Below are 14,241 nucleotides of genomic sequence, written 5' to 3'. Positions count from 1 at the left end.
TGTGGATGACAACTTGTGCTGTGCCATTCAAAAAGGATGTAAATGCTAAAAAAACAGCACAAAAGAGACAAGCCAGCAAAAGTTCCTGTTTGGTTTGCCACTTTTTTTGCCCTAGAAAAACCACTTGTGTTGCTTCATATCTTATATTCTTAAGTTATATACTTGCAAGCATAGGATAGAGATTGAGATTCCCGATCGGACTCATGCTCCTTTTGGCCTAGAAAAGTAGAAGTACTTGTGAAAAGAAAGAGAAAGGTGTCCACAACTACCAACAAGTTTCACTTTCTCTTTTTCATTAAACCAAGCAAAATATAAGAGAGTGGGGTTCACAGTAAAAAGGCTTAAACCGCCAAAACAAAAGTTCCTACTGGCTACCTACCTCTATCTATAGCCCTAAAATATAATATCACCTTCTCTTCCAACTCTCATCACACCACCACCACCACCATTCTTACATCCTCACTCACCCCCTCTCCTCTCCTCTCACTAACTTCCCAAATTCTACATTGTTAGAGGATGCCAAAAAAATTAACCTATAAATATAACAACAAAAGCCTAGTACTGTAATCCACTGCAATTAGTCTTTCCCTCCTTTTCCACCTCCTCAACATGCTTCAAAGCCCAAGCAAAATGTAGTAAACTAGCGTGATAGGAAGAGCAATTAACATCCCAAATATAACCCTGCAAAATATTAAACAATAACGTTAGTGGGAACATGTTATAAAATAGGAAAATCAAATCAACAGTTGAGGAATACGAACCCTGTGCTAAGGATGTCTGGATGAACGTTGTATTCCTTGGCAAACACAAAAGGGACAATCCCTTGGGGCAGAGCAGCCTAAAAATACATGCAATACAATAATAAATAAATAAATACATTGAACAAACCACAAAATAAAGACCAGAAATTACCCTAAAGAAAATAATGTTGAAGACAGCCTTTTACCTGTACAATAGCAATGTGCAACAGAACTCCCCTGAGCCCTACAACTATTGAAGCGACAGCCATGACAGCGGGTCCAGTGAGGAAACGAACTGCCATAGCAAAGGAAGCAACCGAGTTTCCACATGCAATAATCTTTGGTTGCAAAGCCATGAATAACCCTACAAAACCCACCAAGGAATTCAAATCTCAAGTCCATAACCAAACTCGAATACAATGCCAGATTAATATTTCTTAGAATACATACCTAGGCTAAACATTGCCATCCCAAGGCCAGCATCAGATAAAATTGATATCGATCGAGCAACAATAGCAGGCATAACAACATTCCACCTGCCACACAACACAACATTAGCACCTTGTATACCTAAAATCACTGGAACTATATTATATATAAACACGGAAATATTGTAGATAGCATTACTTGAATGAGATCAAAGACCAAGTGAGACCAAAGAGGCTGGAATATGTGTTGGGGTTCCTAATCAGCTTTCTCCAAACCATAATCAGAATGAGTCTTGTCATAACACTTGTGGGTGGCATGGACGTGGCTTTGGATTCAACTTGTGCTTTTGGGTGAAGCTCAGCCGTCGAACTTGAGCCAAGCTTCGAAAGTACTGGCCCTTCCTTCTCCACTCCATTAGGGACGGTTCCGTTCCCGAAGCTAAACTCGTCGTGACCAAAATCATCATAGTCTGACCACCAACGTGGAAAAGAAAACACACCCAATCAAAACATGGGAAAATGACAAGCCCCAAACAAAATATTATTGGATCCAGAAAAGACCAAATAGCAGATACACACAAGGATTAACAGACCAAAACCAAAAGACAACACAAGAAAAGTCCAAGTCAGTCCAACAAACCCACTCTAACTTTAACACCAAACCAAAAGAGACAAAAAAACAGATGCACACTTGCAACAAAACTATGAAAGTCACATTTGAACAAGATTACAGGCCTGTTTGCTACGGTCAAAAGAAAACAAATTGCTCGTTTGATTCCACGTGCCTTTTCCGTTTACAAAGGCTAATTTTTAAAAGACAGAAGCTTTCATATTTCAAGCCAGATTTCCTTATTTTTTCCATAAATTTCCAAAGTTTTGGAAAAAATAAAGGAAGTTATATAGTCTTTTTAATTGAAGAAATTAATTTTTCTTACTTTTCCTTTTCTTCCCATTTTCCGTCCTTTCAACCAAATACATCACATAATGGTCCTACCAACTCGAGCAAGATACATAACTGACAAACGACATTAAACAAGTCCACACAATTTGAACAAGCACTAAGCATAGAAACAAAACAAGTTTTGAAAACAAAAGTCAAAAGGGGATAGAAAAAAGCAAACCTTTCGGGTGAGCCACCCCACCAACAGGAAGTTGGTCATTTCCATAATCCCCACCTCTGAACACATGAATCCCGCCTTCCGACACCGGAGAAGCACTAGAACTCCAGACAAACATGTGAAGATCCTTCCCTCCCCCTTCACCACCACCACCACCTTTCTTCTTCCCCACCGGAGAAAAAATCCCCGCATTGTGAGGTGCAGGGTACCCTCCTGCACCCCCATTAACCCTCACACCACTCTCCTCATCAAATGCCACGCCCCCAAAACTACTCTGCCTCGGACTCACGTTCCTCCCATTATTCACCATCGAGTAGAAGTCCGTATGGTTGAAACTGGACCCTCTCGGCGTTGGATTCCTGGAAGACTGCAGCGAGTAAATCTCTGCATTGGTTAAATTGGAAGGCCTCGGAGTCAACGAAACCGAGTTGGGACCATGCGAGCGCCGCGAGAAGATCTCAGAGCGCGAACTGGTGGACTTTCTGACAGTAACATGAAGCTTGCCATCGTCACCAACCTCAGCTTCAGTCTGAAGCGGTTCCTTCCCATCCAAAGATAAGATATCAGAGTCAACCTTGAACGAGATAATGGACCCTGCAGTGTCGGGAAACTGCTCCACGATGAGAAGCTTGGCACCCCTATACTCAAACAAAAACAGCATCAGAGTGTACCAGATGATGCACTGAAGCACCACTATCTGCACCATGAGGGTCCCCGATGCGTCCCCGTACATGCCCTTAAGTAATGGGATCCCCATGACGAGCGTGTTGGGGAGCGTGGAGAGGGAGAAGAGCGTGATGGACCATTCCAGAGAGCCCCGTGAGCTGGTTCTGGACCAGACGAAGAGCACGGCAAGGACTATGGTTTTCTGAAGCGAATCCGCAGCTATGAACTTGTAGTTCATGGCGTAGGGATTGTTGGTGGAGATGAAGTGGAAGGAGAGTAGGGGCACCGCAAAGAGCGCGACGAAGCGGTTGATGCCGGAGCATTGGTCCGGGGTGAAGATCTTCCACCACTTGACGGAACCGTAGGCGAGGATCATGGCGACGTAGAGCGGCACCACCGCGGTGAGAACATGGTACAGGTCCAGCAAGGTTATCATTGTGGTGTTTGTTTGGAAATAATAAGGTTTGAGTGAGTGGTTTTGAGAAGGTTGGAGATGTTAGGAGTTAGAATTTAGAAGTGAGAAGAGAGAGAGAGAGAGAGAGAGAGTGGGTTTAGTTTATGGCATTATGATGGGAGACAAAGGAGTAAAAGCTGGGGGCTTTTGTGAAGCTTTTATAAGTCTTTTCAGCTGCTGCAAAGACACAAAAAACCTCCTCCTGCTTTTACTACTACTTACTGCTGCAACTTTCTATTTTTATTTGCTCCCTTAGATTTTAGTTAATTATGAGTGCAGGTTGTTAATAAACTCAAAAAATCTCTCAAAATGACCTTTATTATATTAATGAGGAAAGTAAAAAAATGGAGTGTGTGTTTGAATTTGGGGGTTTGGAGAAGTTGGGGGATGAAAAAGGGTTTGAATGAGAGGGAAAGGAGGAAGAGGGCATCGCAGAAAAAGGAGGAAAAAGGGAAGAGGCAGAGAGAGTGACTTGTAAAGATTCTCTTAGCTTTTTGCAGTTTATATGCTGTCTTCTTATGGCACATGAGATGCAAATTTGCAAAACCAACCAGCCAGGGCTAGAAAAAAAGAAAATTCTTCTGTCCTTTCATCGATTCATTTCCCTTTTTTCTGTCGGGAACCCCAAACTTAAAAGCTTCGCTGCCATTCCACTTTCCACCCTTTTCACCTTAAATATTTTTTATTTTCTTTTTTTTATTTTAAATACTTCACATTCCATCTCTTACTTTTATCATCTTAGGCCCAACCTCAAACTTTCATCTACAAATTATCTCTCTATCGTTTCAAAAAATAAAAAATACTAATCAACAATCTAATCGCATATCGTTATTCTAATTAAATATACATAATTTTTTACTTTTCTAAACATCATTTATCAATAATAACTTTTCTTAATTTTAAACTTAAATCCACTCACCCATTAATGAAGGGTTAAAATTTATTTGTCTTCATTTTAGAGGACCATTGACTTTAATTAAATTTATCTTTTGCATTCATAACAAGCCCTTTTGATTTCCACCTATAATTTTTAAGAGGGAAATTCGCATTTATCACTTTTTGCATGGTAGTCAAAATTAGGTGGTGCTTTTAGACTTAAACTCGTGTGCACCAACCAATCAAAGCAAAAAAATAAAAGGCATAACTTTAACATGCTACAGCACAACGATTTTACATTTCTAATAGGATCAAACAAATACTTTCTTTTCTCAGAATAATTAGTGTCCGAAAAAACCTCTAAATAAATATTATTTCAGTTTTTTTAATAAAATTAATTGTTTTTTATATATCATAATAACAGTAATGATACACAGCGCAAACTAAAACTAAATAATTTAACGATAATAAAATTAGTTTTTTATTCAGTTATTATTAGTTGTTCTATCTGTATAAAAAATCATGAGTCAGAAATTATTATAGAATAGAAGAACATTAAGTAAAAATGAAAGCAACGGTGAAAAAAGAAAGATAGATGAAATTAAGTGAAAAATGTATTCAGGTAAAACGCATACTTTTATTTGAAGAGAAGATAATATGAAAATGAAGAAAAGTTGTTGTTTTAAAAAATAATATATAAATCAATCAAAAGTAAGTAATTAGTTTGAAGTATAATTTTGAATAATGTAAAACAATTCAGTAGATTGTATGTTAGAATAGAATGGATCATTACTTTTAAAGTCGGACTTTTAAGCTCTCGTATAGATGAACATGAGTTTTTTATTGTTTATCTTTATTACATATTATCTATCATTGTTTAACAAATAGCTTTTATAAATATGGCTTATCTTTATCATATATTATCTATCTAATTGTTTAACAAATAACTTTGATTTATTAAAGTTACTGCAAACTTTTATTTAAAACACATAAATCTCTTTAATCTATTTATTAATATTTATTCTTGTATTAAATGTTTTCATAAAATCAAAGGATTGTTAACAAGTACTTTACATGAATTAATTGAAATATTTAAAGGATGTTCCAACTCATTTATAAAAAAACTCAAAGATGAATTACAAGTCATCTAGCACATAGATTGTGGTGTTCTACACCAAAAGACTTGTAACAAATCAGGACTCCTACATAAAAAAAAAAAGCTTATATGTGTGTGCACCAATCTTATCAAAGACTAATCATATTAAAAAAAAAGTGGCATTAAATTAGATGATCGTGTAAATAGCAAATGTTGTCATGTATGTACCTAACTGCAAATCTATCAGAAAAAAGAAAAGACTAGGTGAAAACCTTTTAATGTTTATCATCAATCATAAATAAATTATTTAAGTTTATCAAGTTTTCCAACATTCAACTCAAGGAAGCAAGCTAAAAGAAGAATGACGAGGAGGGGAATGAGAACAACCATAACTGTTTTTCAAAAATTAAAGTTTATGAGACAATTACTATTTTTTTTTAATATCATTGTGTATAAAAGAGAATAAAGAAATAAGTTAGAATTGTTCTCTTAACAAGACAATCTTAAACTTACTTTTTTTTATTAAAAAAAACTCATATTTTTTAATTTTTTATGAATAACTTTCCATTAATTTGTATTTTTTTGCAATCATTTAGTCTTAGTGAGAGAAAATCTCTATATTTTGGAGACATTAAATTTTAGCATAAATATTTGAAATAACTTTTGTACTTTTAAACATCTTTGATACATATGTAATGTCAATAGTAACTTTGTGTCAAAGAATACAAGCTTAGAAAAACTATTAAAAAGAATTCTCATATTATAAAGTTTAGAAAAACTTGTGAAAGAGTGCTCATGTTTTAAAACTTAAAGAAGATGGTAAAAGAATACTTATATGAATAACTTGGAAAATCTAGTAAAAAGAATGCTGATGTTATAATGTTAGGAGAAGTTTATAAAAGTAGAAACGTGATAGAAAGGTGAGAAAGGGGAAATGAAAAGTAGAAGAAGACACGCATGTGAGAAGGTATCTGAAGCAAGAGAAAATGTGGGGGTATGAAGTGATAGAAAAGCAGCAGTCTCTGGGTGAGGAAGTAAAATCCCTTTAGTAAGATCCAATGTTTAGATTATTATTAGAAAAAAAAGAAGGTGAAGTTGTGGATTATATGAATGTTTTTGTTGCGTCATGCATCCATAATGATGCAGTGTAGAAAGTATAGAGATTATGGGAAGATTGAGGTTGGTAACATATGGAGACAATTGCATGAAAATAATAAAGCAATATTAAAATGTGTTATGGGAAGATGAGTAGAGGGTTATAGAAAGAAACAAAGAAGAAGAATATTAGTAGCATAAGACAATGGAAAGTGAGTGGGAAGAATCCAATTATAAAGACAATTCTATGTGTATCTGTGCTACCTAGATAGGTTCACAGTAAGAGGAGGGAAGGACCATTGAAAACCACAAATCACCTTCCAAACAAAATAACATAATGCCATGTAACAACAATACCAACAGTTTCTCATAAATCATTAGACATAATAATCTTTTTTCCTCCAAATATATCTCATATTCAAACTCAAAATCACTAATTAAGTTTAAATAATGCATTTATGGCAGGTAGCACGAAGCCCTCAAATTGAGGAATGAATTATGAAATGCATGCTGCATCCCAAAAATCTCAGTCACTCCTTCTCTTCTCGTTTGTCATTTGTCATCAATATCTAAGTTGAATGGATATGATAAGAGTGTATGCATCGGCATTGGTACATATATGGGGGCATGTGCAAGCCAACTTTTCTAAAATATGAATGATAATTTTATGGAGAACTTTAATGATTTGGTGTAATTTTATTTTTTAATCATTAAAATGAGTAAATTTTTAAAAAATATAAAAATGGACAAGTAGTTTAAATTTGATATGATTTTAGTTAAAATTTAATAATATTGAAGTTGTCTAATTTCAATCCAATATATTAAATTCGTGTTATTTTGGTATGAATTATTCACAATAAAACTGTATTATTTTGACACGATTTATCAATTTCGATAATTTTAAAAAAAATTATCTATTTTGATAATTAAGAGGTAAAATTTCACTAAATTAATAAAAAAAATTTGATTTTATACTTGGTCATTATTCACGTTTTAAATGTAAAAAAAAAATACTTTATTGTGAATTTGGATCTAGTACATTTAACGTAATGTAATACCAAATAGGTATGTAGGATGGGTATAGTTAAGACTATAAATTTTGTGATAAAATTGTTAGAAATAATAGAAAATTAAGAGGAATTGTCAACCAATAAAATAGAAATCTTGGAGGATGAACATAGTTTTCAAAGTAGGAATAATGTTGTTGTTCGAGATCAAGCTTTTAGATCTAAGAAAAGATCCTCTCAAGAGGGATGTTGGGAGTAGTCCAACCACACAACCACATAATAAGGATGATGAAGACCTATATTTTGTTTTATGGACTTACTTCCAAATATGGGTCTAATTGGGTATTTGTTTATCTTTGTAAACCCAATCAAGAGGACAATTTTAGGATGAAAGAATGTATAAAACATATCCAAGAAGACCAATGAACACATGGACATCCACATGGTAGCCTAGGAGTGTAGAAGATTTCGCATGAAAGGTGTAAGCTACACATGGAAAACATGAATTCACATGACACCTTCTCATTGGAGAGTTTTATTTTGAATTTTAAAATTTTGACTCCAAAATGTTCAGCCCATTCTACTATAAATAAGTGGGCAGATTACATGTAAATGAAGATCAATAATATTAGAGTTATGCTGCCCACATTAGTAGTAAAAGCTCTCTCTGTCTTGCCTCTCTTTAGGTTAGACACCTTTGTCGATCTCCTCTCCCTGTACGTGTGATTAAGCCTCACCTATCACTCTACAAAATACCTCATGACACTCAAGGCTCCATGAGAATTCTGAGTTTTTCCTTGACTTCAATTCTTCATTGTTTTCGCCTCCATCTACACTTCATTGATGCTAGTTTTCGGTTCATGAAGAAGGAACTCCATCATTAAGTTTTTTTTAAGCGAACAAAATCACATTGATACATTATAATTCATAAGTATAATTATAATTAATTGTCAATAAGACCTACAATGAATAATAAACAAATTAGTCACAATTACCATAATTTAAAGAAATGCAAGTTAGAAAATTAAGCCATCAATTTATGGAGTCAAATAAATATGTCTTTCTGAATTACTCATCTATATTAAATTTATCATGTATGTAACACAATGAATTATAAAGTACATATAATTATTATAATATAAAAAACATACACAACATAATATAATTAATTTTATTACATTGTTCCCAAGAATCATATAAAAATTGTTTTAAACCGTTTGAATGATGTTCCATTAGTAAACTTGATTTTATCCTTGGAAGAGAGCATGTTTTATGGCTGTAGTAATTGTCTCCATTAAAGATGGAAACAACTCCTGATTTTTTACCAAATTAAAAACAAGGAGGACTATTTGACTTCTCATGTGAACTGATGACATGAAAAAATTATTGGTGTGTGAGGTTATGGAATCTTCAGTAATGGATGAAAGCAAGAAGCAGAAAAAAATAAGACAAGGTTTACACTGATACTATATCGACATCAAAAGATTAAAATGTTGTATATTATTCTCTTAAAATTGTTTAAGGATGATACAAGTGTTTATATACAGTAAAACAAAGATAACCTTATCTATATAACATAATAATTAATTTTATTTATTTTGCTAATACCACGTGATTTTGGTTACAGGGTATGACAACATGTACTGAATGAATTAGTTTTTATTTATTGTCCCATAATTTTGAGAGCCACCGACGACTATTTTTTCCCCAACCAGCACATATTTTTTTTTTGCAAAACACATTTTTTTATATTATAAGAATAACATATATCACTATGCAAAAGCTAAAAATCGGTTTTTTAGGAAATAAATTCTGACCTCTCTTAATCAGTAAGAATAAAATGTTTTTTAATAGAAAAAAGTGTCGAATTCTAACCTTTATCCATCAAATCATGCTATTATGTAAATAAAGATAATTCACGTTATAAACACAACTTATTACTAATAATTTGTTGGATTTGCAATGATAAATTTTCTTGACATGTCAATGGATGAGTTTAGCACTGAAAGAATAATGATCGATTAAATTTTAATCATAATCAATCGATTAGGTTTTGTTGCAATAGATCATAAACTATCTATTTTTTGCACGTTACAACAAAAGCATAATCGATTTGAATCATTATCGATCTAATCACATGAAGCCATCCTTGCATACAGAACAGAGCATATCCTTTTAATGCAAATTAATGAAATTAGGTTTTCTGTCATGCCCATTATATATAAATGCACCACTTCATTCATTTAAGGAATGTTGGACCACTCCCACACTGCACTCACAGCATAGAGAGTTTCGAAAAAAAAAAACAAATTGATTTATTCAATAATTAAGAATGATTGAAACACGTTATTGTATTTATTCCTATGATTTATTATTCACTACCTTTTAATTGGCAAATTCAAACGGTTGAATTTTTCCATCGAAGTTGGGACTATTATATTAAAAAAAATTATGTAATTAAAGTTTTTCTTAATAGCTTATAAGAAAATAAAGATATCTCGGATAATGGTGAAAATATATTAGGAGAAGAAAAAAAAGATATTAAGATAATAGAAAGAAAGTATAATGATTAACGACAGGCGGCGCCATTTGTCGTGTGTGCATTACTCTGCATGTTTTTGGAGGGTCCAAAACGACTGCGTTGGTGTCTCGTTTTGGTTTCAGCGCACACGCAAAACACACTTAACTCGCAGCCATGTCCTTTTCATTGTCTCCCATGCCCCAGACATGCTACACTCTTTTGCCTTTTCTTTTTTAAACAACAACAACCAAAAATATAAATTCCACTGCCAAATATTTCAAAGAGCATCCTCCAAAACTTTTAAATCACTGTGGATTCAAACATTCACCACCCAAATCCAATTTTTTTATCACCACCTTCTCATAATAATATATTCAACAAAAAGTATATCAAAATCATTGGTTGCTCTAAAATGAAATCGAATAAATGTGAATTTCACAAGATATTTCTACCTTTTCTTTTAATTGTCTTTTGTTTCAAAATTATCATTAGTTAATAACATTTTTTAATTAAATATTGCTTTATTAAATATTTAAAGTAATTTATATTTCTGTTTTCATTTTTGTTGTCAATGAAATCATATAGTTATTAATTTCGTTTTTTTTTGAAAAAATCTAATTAATTGTTTTTAGTGGATAGTATTATTCCAATAACGTTTTTTGATTGATAAAGAGTTTGTTGAAGGAGAAAAAGTGAAAATAATAATTATTAATGGATGCATGAGTATGACGTATTAGGGTTATGGGTAGAAGCAATGAAGCATTGATTGATAGCAGTAAAGTAATAGATAATGGAATAGATTTGTATATTTTCGATTAAAGCCGAAATTTAAGGCATTCTGAGATTTTGTCTGAAACGTTGGTACATTGCGGAATGTGAAAGCAATGTGCGTATGAACGAACGAAGCCACAGGGTGTTGCTTTTTGGTGTTGTTGGGTCTTTCTCCACCCCACTTTTTAACATGTCATAACTATTTTCACTAAGATGCTATAACTCTACTTATCACAACAAATGTTTTTCTTAGATGTAGATTATATATTTATATTTTACACAATTTAAAATAAAAACACAAGCATTTAATAAAGCCATTTCTAATGCGGAGTTAATAATGTAATGTTCTAAATTTTCTATATAAATTATTTATTTAGGTTATAATTAATAGATCAGTATATGGTTTATTAATTAACGTCTACTATATCTTCGTATCTTTATTTCAATCAAATTTAGAAAAAAAAAATTATAACACTCTTTGTATTTCTTTAACTTTGATAAGTGCTAAAGTTATTATTTAGATTTTTATTCATATATATATATATACTCAATTGTTGGTTATTAATTTTGATTTTATTATTTTTAAACTATTTTATCACTATTATTGCATTAATGGTCAGTTTACAGGGTTGTTAGTATTTCTATTTTATAACTTCCAATAATTGTAATTTTATTATATATATTATTGAGTAAATCAAAATGAATGAATCAGTTCAACAGTTTTGCAAGTACAATTACGTTCAATCAGTTTCTACAACCTTTTATCTTTCCTTATTTCCTTCAATTAGTTCCTACAACTGGTATCAGAGCCATTTAAAGTATATCCTAGCGAGTGTTTGTTGGGCATATCGTGCCACCCGCTATCGGACCTCCCATAATATGATGTCCCACGCACGAGCTGTGACTCTTGGCGTGAGGGGTGTGTGTTGGAGATCCCACATCGACTAGAGATTAAGATATTTCATTATATATAAGTGGGTGCAAACCTCACCTCATGAGCTGGTTTTATGGGGTTGAGTTAGGCTTAAAGTCCACTTCGTTCCGGTAACTGGAAAAGGGCGAATTCTTATCACATTAAAGAATGGTGATCACAAGTACATTTATGATGTTTTCTATGTACCTGATATGAAAAGTAATCTGTTGAATATGTTACACTTGGCCGAAAAGGGTTATGTGATGCACATAGTTGAAAATAAATTCTCAATTTTTGATAAAAAGGTAATTTGATTCTTAAAACATTTTTATCAAAAAATCGCATGTTTCCAGTAGATATTCATATGATTGATTTCAAGTGTTTGAATGCATAGTGAATAAGGAATCGTGGTTATGACATTTACGCTTTGTGCACTTAAATTTTCAGAGTTTGGAAAATCTCTCCAAACGAAATTTAGTGAATGACCCTAATCAATTGTGTGAAGCTTGCATTTTTGGAAAGAATCACGAGATACCATTTGTTAAGGATCCTTGGCGTGCAAAATTTCCTTTGGAGCTTGTTCATATAGATGTTTGTGGTCCGATGAATATATCATCAGTTGGATGTAATAAGTATTTTTTAACCTTTATTGACGATTTTTCAAGGAAAACCTGGATTTATCTATTGAAAAGCAAGGATGAGGTATTCCACTCCTTTAAAATATTTAAAGCATTTGTTGAAAGAGAGAGTGACAAACTAATTAAGATGGTGCGTAGTGATGGAGGGGGTGAGTACAAGTCTAATAAGTTCAAGAGGCACTATGAAGAACTTGGGTTGCAGCATAAGATAACCTGTCCCTACACACCTCAACGCAATGGAGTTGCCGAGAGAAAGAATAGAACAATCATGGACATGGCGAGGAGCATGCTTAAAGTGAAAGGTCTGCCAAATTTTTTTGGGCTGGGGCCGTAACATGTGCGGTATATTGATAAACAGATCACCCACTCAGAGTGTTCCTAACACAACTCTGATTGAGGCATGAAGCGGATTCAAACCCAATGTGCAGCACTTGAAAGTATTTGGTGTTAGAATATATGGCTTTAAACTAGAGGGCGAGTGAATGGTTTAAAGAGGGATTTCGAAAACTTTTAAGCCTTGAATGAAATTACTTCGAGAATATCTTGATTAAGAAATCAGTTTTTCAAAACACAAAGCTAAAAGCACAACACCAGCAAAACAATCGGTTGTTTCGCAGAAACAATCAGTTGTTTATACCAGTTTACAAATATCAAAACTGAATTTAAAGAGTTAAGGGATAGAGAAAATGCACACATAGATTTATACTGGTTCACTCTAAACCCAGAGCTACATCCAGTCTTCTCAGAAACCACTGAGGAACACCACTAAGCAATCAAACCTAGATCACTTACAACACAACCAAGAAAGTGACCTTGATCCCCTCAAGACACACACTTACCTTGACCAATACACCAACACTAAGAATGCTGATCTTGATCCCTTCAAGAACACACAACACTTCTCAGTAAACACACAAAGATTCTTGTTCAACAGATACAAGGATTACACTTGTTACAGAAGCAAATCTGAAATCAGTACAAACAGAAATCCTATCTCACACACTTTGATCAATCTCAATCTCTAAGCAATCTCAATTCTTTGAAAAACTCTAAAACTTGTGTTAATTGTTGTTACTCAAATCTGTTTTTCTGAAGATATTGAAAGATGATGTTTGTTTTCCAAATCTTAACAAACTATTCATTGCATTTAAAGATTGGTCAAAGCATTAAAGGCTGGAGCGTAATCAGTTAAAATCATTTAAAGCTCAGTCAAAACAAAAACAATTTTTCTGTTATGGTACCAAAACAAACAATCGGTTGTTTCCACGAATCAATCGGTTGTTTTGGTTTTAACAGCTCAACCATTTGAAAAACAGTTTTCAACATTTTCTAAAAACACCTAAGTATAAAACAATCGGTTGTTTAGACAAAACAATCGGTTGTTTTTCACTTAGTTTGAAAAACACTTTTCTTTTAAAAAGATTGAGAATGCCTATGATTTGGATTCAATCAAGGGTGAATTACAAAACTCAATCTACCGCAGATCCTATCTAAGACAACTCAACAACAACAAGCATAGCCTAGCCTTCAACATCCTTCAAAGGGTTTTGGATTGTTCAAAGCTTGAACACCACTTGGTTCAACAATCTCCCCCTATTTGATGAAGACAAATCCCTGGTGCTTGTGTTTGACTTGATTGAATCTGAAGCAGTACCTACAAAAATATCATATCTACCATCCAATGCTTCTTACAACAACAAGTTAGTTTTTCACACATTTAAAACATAAAACCTGATAAACAATCGGTTGTTTACTCGAAACAATCGGTTGTTTTTATCAGCAGCAGCAGAAAACAGTTTTATATCAGAGATTTTAACAGAATTAAACAGTTTCAGATAAGGATACAAAAGACCAATTAATTCTCCCCCTATTTGTCTTCACAAATAGACTTTAACAGTAACAACACAGATTTAGGAGA

The 14,241-nt window shown here is 33.3% G+C and overlaps 1 protein-coding gene across 1 annotated transcript; it reads right to left on the bottom strand.

The window, feature by feature from the left end:
* Positions 1–266: 266 nt before the first annotated feature.
* Positions 267–4,053, bottom strand: LOC137813954 (probable auxin efflux carrier component 1b). Its single transcript, XM_068616449.1, has 6 exons — positions 2,290–4,053; positions 1,368–1,638; positions 1,191–1,276; positions 947–1,104; positions 762–838; positions 267–681 (listed from the first exon to the last, which is right to left on the bottom strand). Exons 1-6 carry the CDS (start codon positions 3,386–3,388, stop codon positions 615–617), a joined length of 1,758 nt encoding a protein of 585 aa, XP_068472550.1. The 5' UTR covers positions 3,389–4,053; the 3' UTR covers positions 267–614.
* Between the last annotated feature and the right edge of the window lie 10,188 nt (positions 4,054–14,241).

Source organism: Phaseolus vulgaris, chromosome 1, assembly GCF_000499845.2.
Source record: "Phaseolus vulgaris cultivar G19833 chromosome 1, P. vulgaris v2.0, whole genome shotgun sequence".
NCBI classification, from domain to species: domain Eukaryota; kingdom Viridiplantae; phylum Streptophyta; class Magnoliopsida; order Fabales; family Fabaceae; genus Phaseolus; species Phaseolus vulgaris.
The sequence above is the reverse complement of the archived record's forward strand: the minus strand, read 5'-3'. Positions and strand labels throughout refer to the sequence as shown.

What these genes read in the sequence shown, in the direction of transcription:
- LOC137813954 (XM_068616449.1), bottom strand. Translation starts at nt 3,388, where the DNA reads ATGATAACCTTGCTGGACCTGTACCATGTTCTCACCGCGGTGGTGCCG. An exon ending in TGGGGTGGCTCACCCGAAAG is followed by an intron (nt 1,639 to 2,289) that starts GTTTGCTTTTTT and finishes GTTGGTGGTCAG; the next exon opens with ACTATGATGATTTTGGTCAC. An exon ending in TGCACATTGCTATTGTACAG is followed by an intron (nt 839 to 946) that starts GTAAAAGGCTGT and finishes ATGTATTTTTAG; the next exon opens with GCTGCTCTGCCCCAAGGGAT.